This window comes from Budorcas taxicolor, chromosome 2, assembly GCF_023091745.1.
Source record: "Budorcas taxicolor isolate Tak-1 chromosome 2, Takin1.1, whole genome shotgun sequence".
Lineage (NCBI taxonomy): Eukaryota > Metazoa > Chordata > Mammalia > Artiodactyla > Bovidae > Budorcas > Budorcas taxicolor.
Window position 1 is genome coordinate 3,840,224 of NC_068911.1, and position 23,861 is coordinate 3,864,084.

Below are 23,861 nucleotides of genomic sequence, written 5' to 3' on the forward strand. Positions count from 1 at the left end.
GAGGGTAATCCCCCAGCCAGGACTTTGGTAGCAGAGAAGGAGGCCCAGGCCACCCGGGGTGTCAATAACACCAGACTCCCCAATAGACTTCTCAGGGCCTTGAGAAGCACATGCGAGGCCCGTCATTCCTCAACTGGCCAGGACCGCGTCTGCCCCCTTTTCTGACAATGTGAACGTTGGTTGCTTTAGGAAATGTCTGTCTAGAATAGGAACGCACTGCAGGGTTCATTTTTCCTCTGAGAGAATGACTACATGCCTTCTCTCTCACCTAGAGCCCAAGGGATGGTCTGGCTTATCACCAGAAGTGATCTTGGACCCACTGAAAGCTTGACCCGTGGGAGGGCAGATGGGCCTGGGTGCTGTGCTCTGGGCCCAGGGTTGCAGGAACACTCCCCGTGATGCTCTGCTCCAAAGGCCTACATGTCCCCACGCAGGCTGGGCCGCCTCACTTGGACACCCTGGCCTGCAGGGTGCTGGGCAGATACAAGTACCTCCAGATGGCATAGTAGTGGGTGCCAGCACCGAATGCCACAAAGAGATGCCAGATGGCATGGGCAAAGGGGATCCTCCCGTCGCTCTTGAAGAACACCATGCCCAAGCAGTAGAGGACCCCTCCAGCCACCAGCTCCCAGATGCCCTCGGTGTCAGGCTGTCGGCAAGGACAAGGGTGAGCACAGGTCAGATGAGCGGCCAGCAAGACCAGAGCCACCCAGCCACCCCCCACCACCAACCCCCCAGACAAGAAGACACGTGGATGGCGGGGCCACCCAGAGTCCCAGGAGGGGCATCTCAACACACCCATGTCATCAATTCTCCACCCCACCCCCGCCCCACCGATTCATTCTCATGTATAACGCATTTCTGTCACAGTCTCAAAGGGTATCTCGAAGCTTTTTATCTTTCCTAAAAAGCAAGACATCGAAGAAGGGAAAGCAGAGACACACACAGATACTTGTACAAGCAAGTTCCCTGCAAAATCATTTACTGCAGCCAAAGGGGGGAGGCAACCCAGCGTCCACCAGGAGGAGAATGGATACGCAAAATGGAATCCGTGTTCGTTTACACAATGGGGTGTTACTCAGTCTTAAAAAAGGAGGAAACTCTGACACATGATACAACACGGAGAAAACCTCAAGGACGCTGTGCAAAGTGAAATAAACCAGACGCAGAAGGACGGCGACCGTAGGCCTTGATGACCTGAACAAATCAAATTCACGGTTGGGAAGCACAGTGGTCATCTGGCTACCAGGGGCTGGGTTGGAGGGAACAGGTAGGGAGTGAGGTTTAATGGGGACAGAGTGTGGGAAGGTGAGACAGCCCCGTGGATGGACAGTGGTGATGGCTGCACAAGATGAATGAACTTCACGCCCTTGAACTGTACACTTAAAGACGGCTAAAACCATAAACTGCATGTGTATTTTATCTCAGTTCTTAAAAAGTAATATGTATCCATGGGATGGATGTGAGAGTGGACTATAAAGAAAGCTGAGCGCCGAAGAACTGATGCTTTTGAACTGCGGTGTTGGAGAAGACTCTTGAGAGTCCCTTGGACTGCAAGGAGATCCAACCAGTCCATCCTAAAGGAGATCAATCCTGAATACTCACTGGAAGGACTGATGCTGAAATTCCAATCCTTTGGCCACCTGATGCAAAGAACTGACTCATTGCAAAAGACCCTGATGTTGGGAAAGACTGAAGGCGGGAGGAGAAGGGGACGACAGAGGATGAGATGGTTGGATGGCATCACCAACTCGATGGACATAAGTTTGGATGGACTCTGGGAGTTGGTGATGGACAGGGAGGCCTGGCGTGCTGCAGTCCATGGAGTCACAAAGAGCTGGACACGACTGAGCAACTGAACTGAACTGAACTGATCCATGGTGAAACATTTTAGAGAAAAATCAAAAGCAGTAAGAAGAGCGGCATTCGCGGCCCTCCGAGGCGAGCGCAAGTGACACCGGGGTGGTTGTTACGGGGGCTCAAGGGAAACAGGAGGGACGGGGCAGTAAGAACCTCCCGCCCCGTCTCCTGGGCCCCCTCCCACAGGTCTCACTGCTCACCACCAATAACCGTGTCTGACGGTATCCTTCCAGACTCGTCTAAATGCACGCAACACACAGTACGCACTTCATAAGCATGTACGTGCCCAGAGGGACGGGTCACTTAAGATAAGGGGGCTCGGGCCACGCCTGTCATTCTGATACATCACTTCCACGATGCAGTCTCGTGGGGATTCATCTACCTCCCCATGTGGGGACCCACCTCAGTCTTCGGAACAGCTGGGCAGCTTTTCACTGGAGGTATGTACAAGCACACACCCAGCCCTCCAGAGGGTGATGCCTGACTATTGAAGACATATCACAGTAACACTCCTCAGCACAGACTGCTTGCCATACCCCGTCCTAAGGGCCTTACGTGAGTTATCCAATGCCATCTTCACAGCAATCTCCCGAGGCAGGTACGGCTCTATGTCACAGGCCCTCGACATCACGCCAAGTGAGACAAGCGTGTTGCAGAGCAGTTCGTACGGCGTGATCCCATTTTTTTGTAAAAGAACAAACACGTCATCATGTCTGCAGATCCACAGACTTGCTGTTAACCATCCTTAATGGTTTGCTGTGTATCTTTTCCGTTTCTCATGAAGAGGCGTTAGATAACTCACATTACCGACTCAACGGACATGAATTTGAGCAAACTCCGGGAGACAGTGAAGAACTGGGAAGTGCTGCAATCCATGGGGATCACTCAGCGACTGAACAACAAACTCATGTTTTCACAGGGAAAACGTTGAGTAGGAACGCCAAGGGGACTGTCACAAGCTGGAGACTCGGCTCTGCCTCCACGGCCACCTGCGTTACTATTATTATCATCATAGATGTAATTTAGCCAGCAGGTACTTACTCTGTTGCAGGCACCCTTCCGGTCCCTTCCCCTGAGTTTTCTCACCTGATCCCTAAATAAGCAGGAAAAACTGGAGCCCAGAGGGACTAATGAACCCGCTGAGGTGAAGCAGAGCGAGGAGGTGCCCTGCAACCGAGGAGGGGAGCCCAGGGTGACCTGCACGCCTCCTGCCTTGGCGGGTGAGTCAGGTGGACCCCCGGCCTGAGATCGCCATCTGCTAGAGCAGAAGGCTCAGCCTCACCATCTCCAGTACCACTCTGGGCCCCCTCCAGCCAGACGCGAGGCTCACACCGGGGTCGAGGGGACGGGTGACTTACCATGGAAAGGACGACCAGGGCGGGGAAGAAGCCCATGATGACGTAGCAGAGCAGCTCCACGAGCTTGTACCTGCCAGGAAGACAAGGCGTCATGGCCTTGGGGTGGCCTCCCCGTGGGCATCACCTCCCTCATTCGGGTTGGGAGGGGACACCCCCAGCCGGAAGAGGAACGGAAGGGGACTCTGCCCTCTGCCCAGCACCCCTGAGCTCGGATTGGGCCCAGCTGCACCCAGCAAGTGCTAGCAGAGCTGGGTGGCCGTGGGTGGGTCCCTTTCCCTCTCTGAGGTTGGGTTTCCACACCTGTGAACTGACATTTGAGCGTGGCAGATGCTGGGTGGGCATAGCATACCTAGGGGCTCCTCCCTTGCTCAACCCAGGGCAGGCATTACTGTTCGATCCCAGCACCTTTCACCCCAAGGCTTGAGCAATCGCTCTCCATCCACCCAAGCAGCACCAACTGATACCCGTCCGCTGTCCTCGGACAGTCCGGGGTCTGTGGCTGCCTTTCACTTCTCCAGCTCTGTCTCCTTCCCCCTCGTCCTCACTTCCCTACTGTCTCTCAGCAGGATGAAGTGGGTGGGCGGCCCTGAGACCCTCTCCTCGCCTGCTAACACAGCTTAAGGAAGACCCCATTCAGCGGGTCGAAGCACCAACAATGACCTTTTTTTTTTTAACTCCTCACATTGACCCCATGGACTGTGCTGGACACAGGTGCCAGGCGAGCCTGTGCCCACACGCTTCTGGAGACATGCTGAGGTCTCCTCCCGCCAGGGGCAGGGAGGAGGCCCTGATGGAGGCACCCCGCCCCCTAAGACCCCGCCCCTCCCCACCCCGCCCCTGAGGCCCCGCCCCCTCTCCCCACCCCGCCCCTGAGACCCCGCCCCCTCTCCCCACCCCGCTCCCCTCTCCCCACCCCGCTCCCCTGAGACCCCGCCCCCTCCCCCCACCCCGCCCCTGAGACCCCGCCCCCTCTCCCCACCCCGCTCCCCTCTCCCCACCCCGCTCCCCTGAGACCCCGCCCCCTCTCCCCACCCCGCCCCTGAGACCCCGCCCCCTCTCCCCACCCCGCTCCCCTCTCCCCACCCCGCTCCCCTGAGACCCCGCCCCCTCCCCCCACCCCGCCCCTGAGGCCCCGCCCCCTCTCCCCACCCCGCTCCCCTGAGACCCCGCCCCCTCTCCCCACCCCGCTCCCCTGAGACCCCGCCCCCTCTCCCCACCCCGCTCCCCTGAGGCCCCGCCCCCTCTCCCCACCCCGCTCCCCTGAGACCCCGCCCCCTCACCCTCGCTCCCCTGAGACCCCGCCCCCTTCCCCCGCCCCCTTCCCCGCCCCCTCCCCCCGCCCCCTCCCCCGGCTTACCGCTCATGAAAGAAGAAGACATAGACCGTGCCGACCGAGGCCATGATCCAGACCAGCCATCGCATGTGGGAGGCCCAGGGGCCCAGCTCGCGGAGGTTCAGCCTGGGAGGCAGGACGGGAGGGCACAGGGGCCTGAGGGCGGGGGGGCAGGCCTGGGACCTTGCCTTCCATGGCCAGCCCCTCCCAGGGACACGGACCCCACAGAAGCCCTGTCCCCTGTGGCTCCACGTCTGGGGTGTGGCCTCTCACGGAGGACACGTGGAGAGACAGAAAAAGAAACCGAAACTATGCAATTATTCGAGCCAAGTCAGCAAAACTGAGGAGGTCCCAGCACGAGGGAAAAGGGCATCTCAAACCAGCGGGCGTTTCCTGGCGCCAGGCTTCCCGCGGCAGGCCGTATTTTCGGGGAGCAGGGATTGAACCCGGTCCCCTGCACTGGGCAGGCGGACTCCTACCCACTGGACCACCAGGGAAGTCCTGCCTGCTGGGTGACAGCTGAGCTGGCCTCGCGAACTCCTCCCTCTGCAGCCAGCAGAGCGTGGGGTTCAGCAGTAGACGGGACTTTGCAGGAGGAACTCCTTCCTTCCTTCCCCACTCCTGAGACTCTGCCCAGGCTCCCAGAATAGTGGATTTTTCTCTCCGCGGCTCCAGCCAGGTGGTGTCCCCTGGGCCAGGTGCCTGCAGGACCCAGCCTTTGGCTCCAGCTGTTGGCTTATGTCAGTGGCCCCCGACCTTCGAGGGACCAGGGACAGGTTTCGTGGAAGACAATTTTTTCATGGACTGGGGAAGGGATGGTTTTGTGATGATTCAAGCACATTACATTCATTATACACTTTACGTTTTATTGTTATTATTACATCAGCTCCACCTCAGGTCACCAGACATTAGAGCTCAGAGGTTGGGGACCCCTGGCTTAGGAAACGGCTGCGGAGCCAGGGGCCCCCGGCAATGCAGGCCTGTGCCCCAGGCCAGGGGGCTGGTCCTGCACCCTCTCTCCAGCCCAGCATGCATGCATTCTGGCCTCCAGCCTGTGCCGCTGTCTGGACAACCTGACTGCACAGAAACACGCTAGATTCCTGCAGAAGGGGCTCTGGTTCCGGAAGACGGTGACTTTTCTTTTGTCCGCCTCAATATTTATGACTCGATTATTAATGGTTTTCCAAAGCACTGGGGAAAGGAAGGTTCTGTGTCACCTCTGACCCAGCTAGTTTTCTCCATCATTCGTGACACGGTCCTCCCCGCCTGACTGCGTGAATGGCGTCTGTGTGCGGGTCACCATCATCCCTCTTCAAGACAGCTGGGGGAAGGGGTACTATCGCTGCCTCCCTTTTAAAGGCCAGGAGACTGAGGCTCGGACAGACTCGGGAGTTATCCCAGGACCCGTGGCTCCGGAAAGGCTGATCAGGACCAGGGCCTCATGCGGTCTGATGCCACAACTGTTCTCTTCGAGCAACGCCGGAGACTTGCGACCACCTTTTAGACCCTTTCTTTAAGGAAAGGTGATATGCTGGAATCTTATATGTAAGCTTAATCCATCAAAAATGAAAATAAAGGGGCTTCCCTGGTGGCTCAGCGGTAAAGATGCTGCCTGCCAGTGCGGAAGACACGGGTTCGATCCCTGGGAAGATAGGTCTGGGAAGATAGCACGTGTCTCGGAACAACTAAGCCCATGTGTCGCAACTACTGAGCCTGTGCTCGAGAACCGGGGAGCCGCGCCTGCTGAAGCCTGAGCACCCTCGAGCCCGTGCTCCACCACAAGAGGAGCCGCCGCGAGGAGAAGGAGCCCCGCTCGCCGCAACCAGAGAAAACCTGCACAGCAACCAAGACCCAGCACAGCCAAAAGTAAATAAATAGAAACTTTTAACGAACGAAAATAATACCAAAACACGGAGTTTTTTCAGATTGAGGCAGGGATGGGGGGACCCAGAGTCATTCACGCCTCCACCCCCTCAACCAGAGCACCGCGAAGAAAAATACCCACAAATCACTCCATGAACCCTTGTCTGCTGCCTCCCTTCCCGCATGCAGCCGGGTGTCCAGGTAGGACACTGTCATCACCTCTGATCCTCTCTCAACCCCACATCCAGTTAACCGCCAAGTTCTGCCGACCCTTCCCCCGCCGACACAGCTCGCAAACCCGGGCACTTCTCCCCTTCTCGGCCCCTGCGTCCCTCCTTCACAGCTTGGACCACAGTGGTGGTTCGATCTCTGTGTCGGTGTTGGGACACAGTCCACATCCTCCAGGAGACGCTAAGTCCCACAAGGACAGAGGGCCTGTGTCTCTGTTCACAGCCACATCCTCAGACACCAGCACTCGACGGGCACAGAGCCAGTGCCCAGACCGTCAGCGTCAGGGATAAAGGACAGAAACCCAGGCGCTGCGTCAGCCAAGGCGGGGGGACAGTCAGAGGGCGGTTCCAGAAATCTCAGTCAAGGATAGTTACTGCAGCTGAGCACAAAACCTAGCTTTACTCTAATTGGCAACATCCAAAAAAGAAACCAGAGATTGCCCAACTCCTGAGAACTGCAGGTGGTGCCTGGGGGTGACCTGGGGCCATCGGGAGGCACCCTCCCATCGCTTCTGGCTTCTCTCCCCTGCTCTCTGCATCACCAGGGGCCCCCACCTACCCACCCGAACAGCAGCCCCTCACCCGGGACTGACCGTTCCTTTCAGGGTCTCCATACACCAGCCCACCGGGCACCTGAGGACCAGGAGCACCCTGGGTTACACGTCCCCTCCTCCCACAAAGCTCAGCTGGGCACGGGCTGCCTCTGATTACGTCCCCAGGCTGACAGCAGCAAGAGCCGATTTTCTGGAGGAAGCCAGGAACCCTGGGATTCCTCCCCACCTTCAGTCACTCATGGTTTCCACTCCGTTTCCTGTAAATACACCTTCCATCCATCCATCCATCCTCTCAACTCCAAGGCCAGTGCCGGGGCCCTGGCCACAACCATCTCTCTCCCAGCTCCTTGCATCAGCCTCCTTGCACCTCCTCGCTCCCAAGGCATCATCCTTCGGTCCAAAACATAAAACCAACGACTTCCCTAGTGGTCCAGTGGTTAAGACTTTGCCTTTCGATGCAGGAGGGGGATCAGATTCAATCCCTCATCAGGGAGCTGAGAAACCAAATGACTCACAGCCAAAAAACCAAAAGGTGAAACAGAAGCAATGTTGTAACAAATTCAATAAAGACTTTTAAAATGGTCCACAGGAAAAAAATAAAACCAAGTGAATATTGCTTCAAGCCCCACCCACTCCTCAGTTCACAGCCACACCCACACGAGAAGAAACAGAGGACCCCCCGTGGAGCCACAATCACCCGAATGTTGGGAACCCCGCAGAGAGCCTGTCACAGGGGATGGACGCCTCTGGCTCATGCATCAGAAGGCTGTCCAGCAAGGAGACTGGACTGCGAGTCCTGCAACCATGACTCCGTGACCCTCAGCACACAATGCTGCCCGAAAGCGAGACTGGAAAGAACGACGATTCCATCCACGTGAAAGAAGACACGGGGCAAAGCTGCCCCAAGATGGCCGAGCACGGGATGCGGACTGGGGAGGGGCTGGACACCCAGGGGCCGGTCGCAGGATGTGGGAGTTCCCTGTGTGGACCCCCCAGGCACGTCTCAACAAAATGTGCTCTGAAGGCAATCGCCTTCGTGTGCACCAACTAAACCCACTTATTAGCTGACAAAATGAAAATTTACGATAGCCAGAGATTGGAATTCCCTGGGCAAGAGTAGGACAAACCTTTCCATGCCTCCCACGCCTTGAAGGCCGACACGCACAGGCTCCGGGGTGGGCCAGCTTCCGTAGCCGTGGCTCCTGGGCTCCAGAGAGCAGTTCAGCAGCTGCACGAGTGCAGCCACACTGCAAAATATGAGATCTTCCCGGACCAGGGACTGAACCCACGTCCCCTGCACTGGCAGGCGGTTTCTCAACCACCTAGTCCACCAGAGAGATCCCTGCTGGGGGCATTTAAACTGGTACAATCTGTGCAAGGTGCCTTGGCAACAGTTAGCCAAAGAACTGAGGCCCACTCCTGCCACCGAGCCTCCAAGTTTGGCGTTTACCCCACAAAGATCAGGCTCGGCTTAAGAATCTGTGGCTTCTGTAGCTCAAAACATGTTGGCTCAGCAGTTTCACTTGTTTCCAGCAACCGGTCCAGGCACAAGGGGATGCATGACCCATCACCAAGGACTCTCACTGCAGGCCTGTGCGCTACAGCAAAGGAAGGGGAGCCCTGATTCATAAATACTCATAAATAGGAGCAGCCAAGGAACGCTATGCTGCTATAAAAAAGGAATGGGGATATCTTCAAGGTACTAATATGAAAAGAGGTCCCTCAGAACATGACTAAGAGAATGAAGGCTGACTTCAGCGTCTGTACAGTATCCTTCCTTTTCTACTCAAGAAGAAAAGGTGGCTCAGACAGTAAAGAATCCACCCCCAACGTGCGAGACCTGAGCTCGATCCCTGGGTGGGGAAGATCCCCTGGAGGAGAGCACGGCTACCCGCTCCAGTATCTTGCCTGGAGAATCCCCATGAATGGAGCCTTGCAGACTGCAGTCCATGGGGTCACAAAGACTCGGACACAACTGAGCAACTGAGCCTAACGCAGGAAAGTATAGGGACTTCCCTAGCGGTCCACTGGTTAAGACGTCACCTTCCAATGCAGGCGGTGTCGGTTGGACCCTGGGTCAGGGAGCTAGGATCCCACATGCCTCGTGGCCAGAAAAAAAAAAAAAGGTAAAACGGAAGCAATATTGTAACAAGATCAATAAATACTTTAAAAAAATAAAGTAGGAAAGTGAAGTGTGAATATATGTGTACTTGTGTATTTGCATATATGCATATGCATGTATGCAAATATGTGTCTATACATACACATTTGCTCTTTTCTACACAAAATCACCCTGGAAGGATACACAGGAAGCTGGCGCGAACTCATTGCTTCTAGGAAGGAGGATGTGTGGAGGGTGTCCTTTTACCTACATTCTTGCGCTGAAGTCACAGATCACCCAGCAAAACATGCAGGGAAATTCGAAGAAGGGAAGGAGAGGAAGCCAGCCCCAGCCCCCGCCCCGCTAGGGGACCCGCAGCGATACTCACCAGGGCGCGTAGGAGGCCGCTATGAAGAAATAGATGACCATGCGGTCCGACATGTGCAGACAGTGCTCTACCGTCCTGCAGCAGAGAGGGCGGGTTACTGGGCCCAACCTGGATAAACGGGCTTTGTGGGGGGGGGCCCTGGGCGCAGGGCTGATGAGCCTCCATCCAGCCACAACCCCTCGGGCCTCAGTGTCCCCCCATCTGTGAGTGATCAAGGCAGTGCTTTTCCAGCCAGGCTCCCTGTCACCCCAGGGGCTGAATGGAGGCACCTCGGGGCTCCCGTCAAGGACCCTCCTCCCCCTGACATCCTACTTCTCTAATCAAAGCAACTCTGCATTCCGTTTTACATTCTGGGCTTTTCGAAAGATTTCAAATGATAAGAAATTCAGTAGCTTAAAAAAACACAGACTCACAACAGACAGAGAGAAACACAGTCTGCAAAACACAGACTCACAGATACAGAGAAGAAACGAGCGGTCACCAGTGGGGAGAGGGAAGGGGTGGGGGCAAGACAGGGAAGGCAATGAAGAGATACAAACTGTTAACGTTTAAAACAAGCTACAAGGGGAGTTCCCTGGTGGTCCAGTGGGTAGGACTGGGTGCTTTCACTGCGGTGGCCTGGGTTCAATCCCTGGTCAGGGAACTAAGATCCCGCATGCCTTGAGATGTGGCTAAATAAATAAATATTGAGTAATAAAACACAATAAAATAAGCTACAAGGACATATCATACAATACGGGGAATATAGCCAGTGTTTTGCAGTAACTATAAATGGAATATAATCTTTAAAAAATTGTGAATCACTAATTGTACACCTGTAACTTATGTGGTACATCAATTATACTTCAATTAAACAGTGAAAAAATTCAACTATACTCTATTTTTAATAACCTATATGGGAAAAGAATCTGAAAAAGTATATGTGTGTGTGTGTGTAACTGAATCACTTTGCCATACGCCTGAAACTAACACAAGATTATAAACCAACTATGCTTCAGTTAGGAAAAAAAATGAACTAAAAAATACACACTCAATAGAAGTGCAGCAAGCAGAAGAAAACATGGAAAATTAAACATGTATTAATTTTATTTCAGTCTCTTTTCATTAAACCAGCAAACCCAGGTGCCCCTGAAGACCCTCTGGGTTCTGGTATTCCGGTTCAGGTCCAAGTTCTGGAGCCAGAAAGCCTGGGTTCGGATCCCAACCCTACCACGGAGGAACGGTGACCCTGAGCAAGAGCTTGCCCTCCCCGGTCTCAGCTCCCTCACCTGTGAAACAGGGAGGAGTACTGGCATCCTCCCACAGGGTGAGGGTGAAGAGGGCCAGGACTCAGCACCACGAAAAACAGGAAGTGCTCATAAACGTCACCTGTTTCCATTGTGGCCTCACCTTCAAGAGCAGACTACATTCCTTAGTGCGTCTGGCCAGCGTGGTGCAGCCTCCAAAACGGTCTTCAAGGAGCCCCGGCTCCTGGTCCCCACACCCTCATGTAGCCCTTCCCACAATGAGCACAGCAAATGTTTGGAGCCGACGCGAGGTCGCACACGTGCCAGAGTGTGGTTTCTGAGGCTGACAACCTTCGCCTTGTTCTCTTGGATCAGTAACTACGGAGGGGAACAAGCCACGGGGCCGTGGAGAGGTCCACGTGGGAAGGACCAAGCACCCCCAAGGATCCAGCACCGATGCGCCAGCCCTGCAAGGCAGCAGCCTCGGAAGTGGCTTCTCCAGTCCCTGGAAGCCCCAGCAGCATCTTGACCACATCAGCAACCTTGGACCGGAGCCACACAGCAAAGCTCCCCAATTCCTGCCTCTCTGAAGCTTAGAGAGAGAGGATTGGAGTTCATCATTATTTGAAGTTTCCATGATTCAGAATAATTTGTTACTCGGCAGTAGATAACTAATACAAACTGTGATTCAGTCTGGCCACTGCAGCCCTCATTAAATGTGGCCAGCGTTTCTATCTGACGCTGGGCTAACTACGTGTCTCCCTAGAAATACAGGGAGTAACAACAGCTAACAGGTACTGAGCACTTTCTGTAATCAGAGCACCGCGCAAAGCTCTTAAGCATGACCTCTTTAACCCCACCTAGGGGGGCAGGGGCCATGATTTCATCCACCACACCACACAGAAGGGCAGCATGGTCACACCGCTGACAAGTGGGCTCCACACCCAGGGACTGGTGTCTTTAGAAGGAAAAGGAGAGGGGGCCTGGGACACACAGATGCACAGAAGGAAGGCCTATGGGGAGAGGCGGAGACTGGAGTGACGCTGCCCCAAGCCAAGGAACCGGGGAGCCACCAGAAACTGGAGAAGGAAATACAGGGTCCTCCCCTGGAGACGTGGCCCCACTGACTCGCTCATCTCAGAGTCCGGCCTCCTAGACCATGAGTGGCTAAGCACCTACTGTTTCAGGATGCTCCGTGTGTGGTAATTTGTTACAGCAGCCACAGGACTCTCATACAGTTGGGTCCACCAGGACCCACGGAAAGAACGGGGACAGGACCGGTGGGATACAGCAGAGTCACAGGGCCTCTGGGGGCAGGAGGGGCACTGGACATGGGGACCAGCTGTGATCACTGCAGCTGCTACAATAGACCAGAGTCCCCTCACTCTGTGGGGGGCCTGGAGTCCTGGAATCAGTTCTGGCCTGGCCACGACCAGCGATGTAACCTTAAGCATGTCCCGTCACCCTCCAAATTCAGAGTAGTCATCCACAAAAACCGGGATTCTGTAAGCTGCCACGTGGATGAGCCCCCGGGATGTCTCAAAGAAGCCCGTGACAAAGGGCAGAAGCACCCCAAGTGTCCGTAACAGCTGAATGGATAAACAAAGTGCGATCCAACCGCACAGTGAGACATGCTCCAGCCTTGAGAAGGAAGGCGATTCTGATACCTGCTGTGATGAGGATGAGCTCTGAGGATGCTGTGCTCACAAAAGGCTAAGTAGTAAATGGTCCCACTTACACGGAGTGCACAGAGCAGACAACTCATAGAGACAGAAACCAGAAGGGCGGTGCCGGGGGCCGGGAGGAGATGGGGCGTTAGTGTTTAATGGAGACAGGGCCTCGGTTTGGGAAGATGAAAATATTCAGCAGATGGATGGTGGTGACGGTTGTACAACAGCGTTAATGTGTTTAATGCCACTGGATGGTACACTTGGAAACGGTCAAGATGGTAAATTTTACACCATGCTTATTTACCACAAAACAAATCAGAATTAAAATCCAGGATGCTAATCCCTACACTGCAGAATTTTTGGAGAGATCCACAGTGACAGCTGCAGAGTGCCCGGAACCTAGGGGTGCCCAGGAATGGGCAGCTACTGTGACAGTTAAGGGTCCCTCCTAACGGCCTCGGAGTGAGGGGCTTGCTCTTCCGGCTGCTCAGAGGGGAGCACACGAGGCCTCTGAGGGTGAAGGGGTTCCCCGGGGGACTCAACCCCGCTGGCCGGAAGCAAATGTGGCGCAAGGCCTTCCATCCTGGGCCCCTCTCTGCTCAGCCAAGCATAGCCCGAGGCATCTCGCCTCCCCTCGGCCCGCTGTGGGCCCCAGCCCTGGTGACCCCGCCACACACACACCCCCACCCGTGGGCTGGGCAGCAGGCACCTGAGGTGGCTCTTCTTCCAGGAGATGGTGTGGAACACGGTGGACACCACGAAGAGCCCGCAGAGCCCGAGGCCGTAGATCCAGGCGGAGATGGCCTCCCAGTCGTCATCCGACAGGAAGTAGAGGTTGGAGCTGCCGAGGATGCTGGGGATGATCCAGAGCTGGAGGCAGGGAGGGGGCGGTGCTGCAAGGCCGGCCTCTGGAGCAGGGGCCAGGCAAGTGCAGAGCCCCTGAGCGACCCCCATGCGTTTTCTCCTGACCTGCACTGCCCGACAGAACTCCTGTCGTGGAGGGAAGGTTCTCGACCTGCACTGCCCCACAGAACTTCCACAGTGGTGGAAAATTTCTAGACCTGCACTGTTCAGTACGGAAGCCTCCAAGCCCACACAGCTACCGAGCACATGAAATGTGGCTTGTACCACTAAGGACTTGCCGTTTTCATTTTCTTTCAGCTTAACTGGCTTCAACTTTGAATCTAACAGCTACACCAGGACAGTGCCAACCACACTGGACAGCGTAGCTCTAGACGATATGGCGGTAAGACAGGAAGCCCAGACCTCCCGTCTTCAGGATGCATCTGGCCACCGCCCCCATCCTCCATGTCTGCTGCTAACCCGGCCTCAAGCACCCTAGGCTGGCCACGACGCTTCACACTGCTGCACTGATGCCCACAGGGTTCTCCCCGAAGACGTCCCTCCCACAGTGCCTACCTGGAAAACTTACTCTTCAAATCTTGGTTTATCCATTCGTTCCTCTGAGAAGTCTCAGAGTTCTGCAAAGCACTGGGCGGGGGGCGGGAGTACAGGGTCTCCAAAAGAGTCTGACTAATTCTGTGTGTTGGGAGCACTTATTTTGGAGAGAGACTCAACAGCAGCTCCAGCTGACAAAAGTACTTAACACAATGCAGGTGGCGCAGCAAATTTTAGTTTTAATTAGTTTTTAATTTATTTACGTGCCTGTGCCGAGTCTTAGTCACGGCACTTGGTATCTTCAGTCCTCACTGCCGTGTGCAGGATGTCTAGTTGCAGAGTGCAAACTCTTAGTGGTGGCATGTGGGGTCTAGCTCCCCGACCAGGGATCGAACCTGGGGGCCCCCTGCGCTGAGAGCACACAGTCTTAGCCACCAGACCACCAGGAAGTCCCAGCACAGGTAATTTTAGATTTTCCAGTAGCCACATTTTAAAAATGAAAAAATACATTTGTTAATATATTTTGTTTTATTAATAAATATGTTTTATTAATAAACATATTAATTTATCTATATAAATTATATTTATTTAAATATCATATTAATTATTGATATATTTGACTTTATTAATGTATTTTGCTTATTCTGATATATCCAAAGTATCCTTTCAACACGTCATTAATATAAAAAGAACTAAGAGATCTTGCATTCTTTTTTTTCACGCTGAGTCTTCAAAAGCTGCTGTAGTAGTCTGCACTCTCAGCGTACCTCAGTTCAGACGCACCGTATTTCAGCTGCGTGAGGCCAGTGGCTACGAAGCTGGACAGCGTAGGTCCGGATCTTCGTAAGATCCTCAAAAGGGCCCAAAGGCTTAAGGACCGCTGCCCAGAGCAGGATTTCGTGGGGGAGATGGGAAGTATTCCAAGCCCCGGGAACAGCATGTGCAAAGACACTGGGTCGTGCCTTCTAGTTTGGAAACAGCGGGTGGGATTCAGGGTAAGATCACGGCAGGGGGAGGTGGGCCGACATTCAGGCTAAGACCTGTATCTGGGAGCTTCTACTGAGCCCGGACGCTGTGCCGGGTACTAGGGAGCCACTGAAGGCTCTTAAGGCCAAAGAGAAGCACGCTCAGAGCCACAGTCCCATGTACCCACGTGGCCTTCCCTCGGGATCCCACTGACTCTTCCAGGGCCACGGAAGAAGGCCTGAGGGGCAGGCCCCTAGGGTCACCGCCCTGGGATGAGAACACTGACTCCAAGGGCAACAGGCTGCCTCCCGGCCCCTCTTGTGCCGCTCAGCTCCCCAAGACTCACAGCGTGGGTGGCACAGTTGGCAGCATGCTCATACTCCGTGGGCTGGTACCTCTTGTGGGCGGGAACCCGGTGGTTCATGAACCTGGGGGGAGACACACAACCCTCGGGAGCTGGGCCGAGGCAGCTGGCAGCAGCCCCAGTCACAGAGCCCAGGCGCCCTCGGCCCTGCTGGTGGGGAGGGCCCGCCTCCGCTCTCCCCCCTCCCCTCACTCTCTCTATTACACCTTTTCTGAACTATCCAGCATTTTGAGCCAAATCCCCAAAGTCACCTTTGCTAAATATCAGGTTGCAGGGAATTCCCTGACAGTCCAGTGATTAGGACTCTTTGCTCTCACTGCCGAGGGCCCAAGTTCAATCCATGGTCAGGGAACTAAGATCCTGCAAGTCGTGAAGTATGGCTAAAATATTAATAAACAAATCCTGGGGCATAGCATGCTCTTTCATTTCCTATTTTTAATTTTCTTTATGCGTCACAGATACACGGTCTATAGCTCCCCAGGGTGCAGTTCCATGGATTTTACACAGACACACACCCACGTGCCCACCACCCAGAGCACCCAGAGCTCCTTTCCCACGCCCTAGAAAGTGCCTTCAGGCCCCTTCCTCGGAGCACCACCCCTCAAGGAACCTGCCCCCGACCCACACACCCTGCCACTGTAGACTAGTCTCGCCGGTTCCTGATCTTCCCATCTGTGGGATCACACAGCACACACCCTCTGGGTCTGGCTCCTTGCGCTCAGCGAGACTTTTGTCAGATGCAGTAATTGGTTGCTTTCATTGCAAAAGAGTATTTTGCCAGGTGAGCAAACCACAATTCATTCATCCCATCTCCTGGAGGTGGACGTTCCAACTTGAGGCTGTTATGGTGACTCTGCTGTGAGCATTCATGGTAGGGAACATATGCTCTCATTTCTGCTGGGCACTGATCCACAGGTGGAACGGCCAGGTGACTTTATCTTGACAGTAAACATTCCTTTTTATAAAACTTTTTTGGCGACATGCGGGATCTTACTTCCCCAACCAGGGATCGAACCTATGGCCCCTGCAGTGATTGTGCAGAGTCCTAATCATCGCACCACCAGGAAAAGTGAAAGTGAAAGTCGCTCAGTCGTGTCCGACTCTTTGTAACCCCATGGACTACACAGTCTGTGGAATTCTCCAGGCCAGAATACTGGAGTGGGTAGCCATTCCCTTCTCCAAGGGATCTTCCCAACCCAGGGATCGAACCCAGGTCTCCCGGAAGTTCCAACAAGAAACACTCCTGATGTTCTAGTGTCTTCAGAGAATCTTCCAAGCCCCACCCCCCGCCTCTGTCCGCCCCAGTCTCTCTCCTCCTTACAGGAGCTCCACCAGCCCACAGAGCCATCACGACCCCTGCTTTCCAGAGGGGGACGCTCCAGGGCAGAGTCAGGAAGCGACATCACCCAGGTGGGCCGGGACAGTGCACCTGACCGACAGGACTCCCTGCAGGCGTCTCCAGGTCAGGCTGGCAAAGGGGTGGGGGCAGGCGTCTCCAGGTCAGGCTGGCAAGGGGGTGGGGGCTGGGGGATGAGAGCTGCCAACACCTGGCTCTCGGGCGGTGGGCAGAGCCTCATCGGCTCAGAGTCGGGCAAGTGGGCAGATCACCTTGGACTCTGCCAGGAATCATCCAGCAGGTGGGGTTAAACTCCACTTAAACACCGAAAACGACCCCCCACCCCAGGAACCCGATTATTACCAGAAAGACCCACCAACATGAGAAATGGGGGTATGGCTCAGAACAAACGGCTCAATGCAGTACCGTGCACAGAGCATTTATAAAGCACCACTGTATGCTGTGTCCACGCCAGGTGTGGGAGGCTTCCCTGCGCTCCAGCGGTTAAGACTCTGCGCTCCCAATGCATGCTGTGTGTGGTCCACTTAGCATTTGTTGAGTACCTCCTATATGCCGGATCTACACCACTAAAGCAAATAAAACAACAAAAAAAAGCGTTATAACAGCTGAATTGTGTCCTCCCAAAATTCCTGTGCTAAAGTCCTGACCCCCCAGGACCTCGGAATCTGACTTATTTGTAAAGAGCTGCAGATGTAATCAGCTGAGATGAGGTCACACTGAAGAGGGGTGGGCCCCTCATCCAACACGACAGGTGTCCTTGTAGGCAGAGGAGAGCCACAGAGGGCAGACGCGGCGGAGACAGGCCTGGGGCAGCTTCGCGCTGAGCACGCCAGCAGGCAGCCGGCAGAAGCTGGGAAGGAGGCCCGGAGCAGGAGCATCCACAAGCCTCCAGAGGGAGCCAAACCAGGGCCCCATATCCATTGCTTTAAGCCACTGACTCGGAGAAGGCGATGGCACCCCACTCCAGTACTCTTGCCTGGAAAACCCCATGGATGGAGGAGCCTGGTGGGCTACGGTCCATGGGGTCGCTAAGAGTCGGACACGACTGAGCGACTTCACTTTCACTTTTCACTTTCATGCATTGGAGAAGGAAATGGCACCCCACTCCAGTGTTCTTGCCTGGAGAATCCCAGGGACGGGGGAGCCTGGTGGGCTGCCGTCTATGGGGTCGCACAGAGCCGGACACGACTGAAGCGACTTAGCAGCCACTAACTGTGGGGACTTCCCTGGCGGTCCACTGGTTAAGACTGTGCTTCCACGGCAGGAGGCACAGGTTCAGTGCCTGGTTGAGGAACTAAGATCACGTATGTAGCACGACACGGCAAGAAAAAATAAGATAATATAACAATTAAGCCACAAAGTGTGTGTTCATCCGTTCCCAGAGACACTAACCCAGGGACACACAGTGTTCCCTTTGATGGATCCTGCCCCGGAGCCCCCAGAGAGGCGGTGCTAGCTTACACCCTGCTCTTATGGGGCTGGGGGCCGGGAGGCGAGGCGAGCCGTGAAGGGGAGAGCTGACACCTTTCTCCCGAGCGGGAAACCAGGTCTCCCCGACCTGTAGCCGTGACCGCCCTCTCCCTTGCCCCTTTCACAAACACCAAGCCCCCCGCGGTGCCAGCCACTTGGTCTGAGGGTGATGTCACGGTTGCCAGGGCGACCAGGATGGGGCAGTTTATTTATTTATTTCTGGGCTCCACAAAACTTTCCTTGTCTTTCACCCGGAGCTGCCGCTATTGAACGAGGTCGGGAGAGTGGAGAGGGGCCAGGGGCAAAGACCCAAGTAACAGAGTTCCCACAGCCCGCAAGAATCGAGAACGCTTTCTTTAACTCCTTGTGGTATCCTTTTTCTTCCTCCATAAACCTCTAGGCAGGCATTTTGAAGAGGACAATGCATCCACTGTTTGTTTTTCATTTTCCTTTCCATTTACATTCAGCAGAAGTTCCCCTTTCCACAGCACATCTTTGTATAAGTTTAGGTGAATGAAGAGAGTTGCATAACCACCACCATAACCAAGAGAAACCAAGAGAAACAAGAGGTCCGTGACCCATCCCCCTGAACGCCCTCCTGCCTCCGGCCGCCCTGCCCCTTTCTGCAGTCCTATAGCCGCGGCTCTGCTCTCTGACCCCTCACAGCTTTCCCATTTCCAGAACCTCATACACATGGGATCATAAGAAGCCCTGCAGGCATTTTTTTTTTTTTTTTTTACTGTCTAAAAAGAATTGATTGCTTAAAGTCAAGTGTATTCTTAGATGAAAAGAAACTGTGCTTGGAGTGCCAAACAGGGATTTACTTCTTTTCTGCTTCAACTGTATCTAAGACAAGCTTGTTTCCTATGAAAAGCAAATGGACCCTTCTAACATTACTATTCTTGGCCATCACCTCAACCCTTCCAGCCTCTTTTTCTTCTTTTCCCCTGGCACAGTCTTTTGAGTTTGGCTTTCTTCACTCAGCTTAAAGCAGGTTAGCTTCATCCATGCTGTTGCCTGGGTCAATGGTTCTTTCCTTTTCATTGCTGAGAACTAGTCCTTCGTATGGACGTGCCATGGCTTGTCTATCTGTTTCCCCAGTACGGGGACGAGGGAGTCATTTTTAACAGCTGAAATGCGGAGAGAAAATTTAGAATGTTCTGGAACAGAGCTGGCAGCCTTCAAGACTGTAGGAAATTTCAGAGTCAGCATTTCTAGTTAGTTGCTGCTCGTTCAAATAAAGGAGGGAAATGGGCCTTCTGCCTCCTTTCTGGAGAACGGAATCCGCGTTCTGGGCCAGCCCGGCCACTTAGATGACCACGTGGCCGCAGCACGTCATGGGGGTAAGGAGGCTACCTCCTTGTGGAGGGCTCCCAAACTGAGCTGCCAGGAGACCAGGACCGAAGGTTGACTCCACCCTGAGCTGGTGGGGGCAGGGCTTTGGAGCCAGACACACAGCTGGGTGGAAAGTCCCTGCCTGGTCACGTCGCTGCTGTGTGACACAGAGGAAACATCTTAACATCTCTGGGCTGCCACACAACTTTCTCATGTGTCCATAGCATACCACCGCAGGCCCCTCAAATGTACGTTCTTCTTGAACGTAAAATACATTCGTTCCCTCCCAACAACCCCAAAAGTCTCAACTCAACTCAGCATTACTTCTAAAGCCCAAAATTCAAAATCTCATCGAAACATCATCTAGGGGCTTCCTTGATGGCTCAGTGGTAAAGAAAACGCTTGCAATGCAGGAGAGGCGAGTTCAATCCCTGCATCAGTCCCCTGCGTCGGGAAGATCCCCTGGAGGAAGAAATGCAACCCACTCCAGTATTCTTGCCTGGAGAATCCCATGGACAGAGGAGCCTCCACGGGATCACAAAGAGTCAGACCCGACTGAGAGAGCAAGCAAGTCAAGTGGAGCGAAACATCTAACACAGACACGGGTGAGACACGGAAGTACAGTTCATTCAGGCAAAATTCCTCTCCAGCTGTGAGTCTGGGAAACCAAATACGATGGTAGGACAGGCGCGGGACAGACATTCCCATTAAAAAAAGAAAAGATAGCAAAAGGAAGGAAGGGATTCCAAGCTCTGCAACAAGAGCTGCTGCTGCTGCTGCTGCTGCTAAGTCACATCAGTCGTGTCCGACTCTGTGCGACCCCTTGGACGGCAGCCCACCAGGCTCCTCTGTCCCTGGGATTTTCCAGGCAAGAATACTGGAGTGGGTTGCCATTTCCTTCTCCAATGCATGCATGCATGCATGCTAAGTTGCTTCGGTCGTGTCCGACTCTGTGCGACCCCATGGACAGCAGCCCACCAGACTCCCCTGTCCATGGGATTCTCCAGGAGAAGCCCCCGTAATGAGAAGCCCAAACACTGCAACTAGAGAAAGCCTTCGCGCAGCAATGAAGACTCAGCACAGCCAAGACTAAGTCAATGAAAGCAAGGGATCTGTTAAGAGTTGGAAAAAAAAGAGGAAGGGGTGACGGGGCCCCAGCAGGTCCAAAGGGGAGCAAGGCAAGCTCCTTGAGACCGTCAGGCTGGAGAACGTCTTCTCCAGTCCCATGCTCTGCCCTCCAGGGGCCTGGGGTGACAGCATCACCCCCACAGCTCAGCAGGTCACCCCACCCCTGAGACGCCCCCACCTTTGGAAACAGGAGCAGCCGGTCCCGCCCCAAGATCTCTGAACCGCCTCTGCTCGGGGCTCTTCCCTCTTTCCCAACAACGGCGCAGGTGTGCAGCCCTCCTCCACGCCTTCGCCCCAGCTGGGAGGACTCTGCCCCAGGCTTCAGGGCAGAGGCAGATGGGCCCACAGTCCCCATTGACACTAACCTCCTCACGAATGGTCCGCGGGCCACATCCACAGCGTTCCCTTCTAAACACGTGCCCGCTATTTAACTAACGTACGGACAGGCGGAGAATTCTCCGAACATTTACGTCCCGGCTGCTTTTTGCGTCACAATTCTTTCTTCGTTTCATTTCTCTCCTCCCGTATCTCACTGTAAGCAGCTGGGAGGACCAAGCCACTCCATCAACACTGGGCTTGGGGACCGCCTCTGCTCGACGTCCAAGGACACCACGTACGAGTCCCGCCCTACCCCGAACACAAACACAAAGACAACTCAGGCAAAGGTCTCAGCTGCTTTACAGTGAGGACCTTCTGTCCATTATCCAGTAACATGCCCCTCACCCCACCTGAGACCACGCCACACTGGCCTCAGAATCCCCCGGGAGCGGGGAGGGTGCTGATAACATCCCCATTGCTCAGATGAAAAAAGTGAGGGCCTGAATTTCTGCCAACATCCTAGTCACGACTGTCATGAATTCTCCCAGCAGATGGAGGCTTTCTCTACCACTCTCTTTCCTTGGTGGGTTCACACTGGAATTACCTTTAAAAGTCCCTTCTCAGGGGACTTCCCTGGCGGTCCAGTGATTAAGAACCTGCCTTGCAATGCATGGGATACAGGTTCGATCCCTGGTTGGGGAACTAAGATCCCACATGCTGTGGAGCAACTAAGCCCCAACTAGAGAGTCCGTGCCCCATGACAAAAGATCTCACGGGATGCAACTAAGACCCGCCACAGCAAATAAATAAATACATTTCTTTAAAAAGTCCCTTCTTGCGTTTTACTTCCACGAACTTCAAAACCCTTCCAGTCCCTACTCCTTCAACCCCAGCCCCAGCCCTTGTCAGCCCGCATGTCTGTGGACAAGTTACTCAAGCCTTCTGGGCCTCACTTTTCTCATCTGAGCAATGGGGGTGTTATCAGCACCCACCCTGGGGGATCCCAAAGGGATGGAATGGGTTAATACGTGCACAGCACTCAGTACACATTGACCCATGACTGATACTGATGATTCTCTTACTATAAATCCTCCATGGTTTTACTGAACCCACTTTACAGCTGAGAAAATTGAGGTCCAGAAAATCAAATCACCTTCCTGATGCAATACTCTGGCCACCTGATGCGGAGAACTGACTCATTCAAAAAGACCCTGATGCTGAGAAAAATTGAAGGCAAGAGAAGGGGATGACAGAGGATGAGATGGTGGGATGGCATCACTGACTCGATGGACATGAGTTTGAGCAAGCTCTGGGAGTTGGTGATGGACAGGGAGGCCTGGTGTGCTGCAGTCTGTTGGATCACAGTCAGACACGACTGAGCGACTGAACTGAAGTGATTCAAGACAGCTAGGAAAGGACGGAGCCAGGATTTCAGCCTGGGATTGTCCAACCTCAAGACCTGGGCTACAGGAGGGTAGCGAGACACAGTGTGTGAAGTGACCCGCACACAGGAGGCACGTATGCACGCTGACTCCTCTCTGCCTCCTCTTTCAGCTCTGGAAGAGGTGCTCTAATGTGTCTAAGTAAGGAAAGAAGAAGCTTTGCACAGACAAAGACCCTCTGTTAACACACCAGCATGGAGGTGACATGAGCTGAGTCTCCACTGAGCCATCACCGCTCCCCTCCCCGGAACCCGACACCGTCCGGGACAACAGCGTCATCATCCCTCGCCTAGCAGGCTGGAGGAAGGGCCCAGGGCTAGCCTTGCTGCCCTTAACAATCATCGGGGAGATCCGAAAAGTCCCGGACAAAACGGAATCAATGGGGTGGGGGGAAAATGTTTTTTAAAACTTCCCACACGATTCCAGTGCAGGGGCACGGCTGAGGAGCATGGGCCGGAGGCAGAGGCCGGCAGGCAGGGGCTGAGGGGCATGGGCTGGAGGCAGAGGCCGGCAGGCAGCAGGTGAGGAGCAGTGGGCCGGAGGCAGAGGCCGGCAGGCAGGGGCTGAGGGGCATGGGCTGGAGGCAGAGGCCGGCAGGCAGCAGGTGAGGAGCAGTGGGCCGGAGGCAGAGGCTGGCAGGCAGTGGGTGAGGAGCATGGGCTGGAGGCAGAGGCCGGCAGGTAGGGGGTGGCCCCGGACCCCAGGACCACGGAATGAATGCCGGGCCCAGCAGAGGCAGCACACGGACTTCAGCTCACATGCCAGTTCTGACCAACGGATAAGAGCCTGCCTGGAGCGCTGTGCTGAAAGAATTCTGAGAACGAACCTAGGTGATGAATTAGCAATGTCTGCCACAGGTGCCGGGCAGGCGAGAGGCAGCCGTCGCTGGTGTTAAGAGTTCCCTGCAAAGCTTCCACTCCCTCCCCTTCTCCCAGCCTCACAAGGACGCTGTAAACTGAGCAGGGCAGAGATGATGCTTGTTATGTTATACAGGGATTCTGAGACGCAACTCAGAAGTGGTGTGGCTGACTGCAACCCAGACAGGTTTAGACAATCCACTCACCGCCTCTTTCAGCCCTGTCCATGGTCCTGATGGGAAAGGTTTTGCCATCAGTCTTTCACACCGTAGGATGAAGTATCTGGTCATCGCCTCCTGGATGGAGGACTGGCCGTGGAGCCAGAGGTGAGGGGAGAGAAGGAGCAGAGCCCTTTCTTAGCTCCTGAAAGCCCCACCTCACTGGCCAGGGGTCACAGCAGCCCTGGCCACAAGTTATCCATGACCCCCAGGCCCCCTAAACTCTGGCTGTGTCAACCCCTCCCATGCTGGACTGGCCTCACCAAGACTCCTTCCCAGGCCCCACTGGCCAGAGTAAAGCCCTGGAGGACCCAGAGCATAAACACCTGTGCCAAGGCCGAGAACGGAAATCACCAGGCAGCTCCTGCATGGGCTAGAAGACCCTGTGTTCCAGGGTGTCTGCTTCCTTCGTTTTCTATCCCTGA

General features: G+C 54.7%; 1 protein-coding gene across 1 annotated transcript in view; it reads right to left on the reverse strand.

The window, feature by feature from the left end:
- Positions 1 to 445: 445 nt before the first annotated feature.
- Positions 446 to 23,861, reverse strand: part of MMD2 (monocyte to macrophage differentiation associated 2) — a 44,406-nt gene continuing 20,990 nt past the window's right edge. The window contains exons 2-8 of the mRNA XM_052635917.1: positions 21,135 to 21,228; positions 15,294 to 15,375; positions 13,293 to 13,453; positions 9,688 to 9,762; positions 4,576 to 4,677; positions 3,219 to 3,288; positions 446 to 649 (exon numbers count right to left, since the gene is read on the reverse strand). Of these exons, the coding sequence (XP_052491877.1) occupies positions 446 to 649; positions 3,219 to 3,288; positions 4,576 to 4,677; positions 9,688 to 9,762; positions 13,293 to 13,453; positions 15,294 to 15,375; positions 21,135 to 21,228 (788 nt within the window). The remainder of the gene's footprint in view (positions 650 to 3,218; positions 3,289 to 4,575; positions 4,678 to 9,687; positions 9,763 to 13,292; positions 13,454 to 15,293; positions 15,376 to 21,134; positions 21,229 to 23,861) is intronic.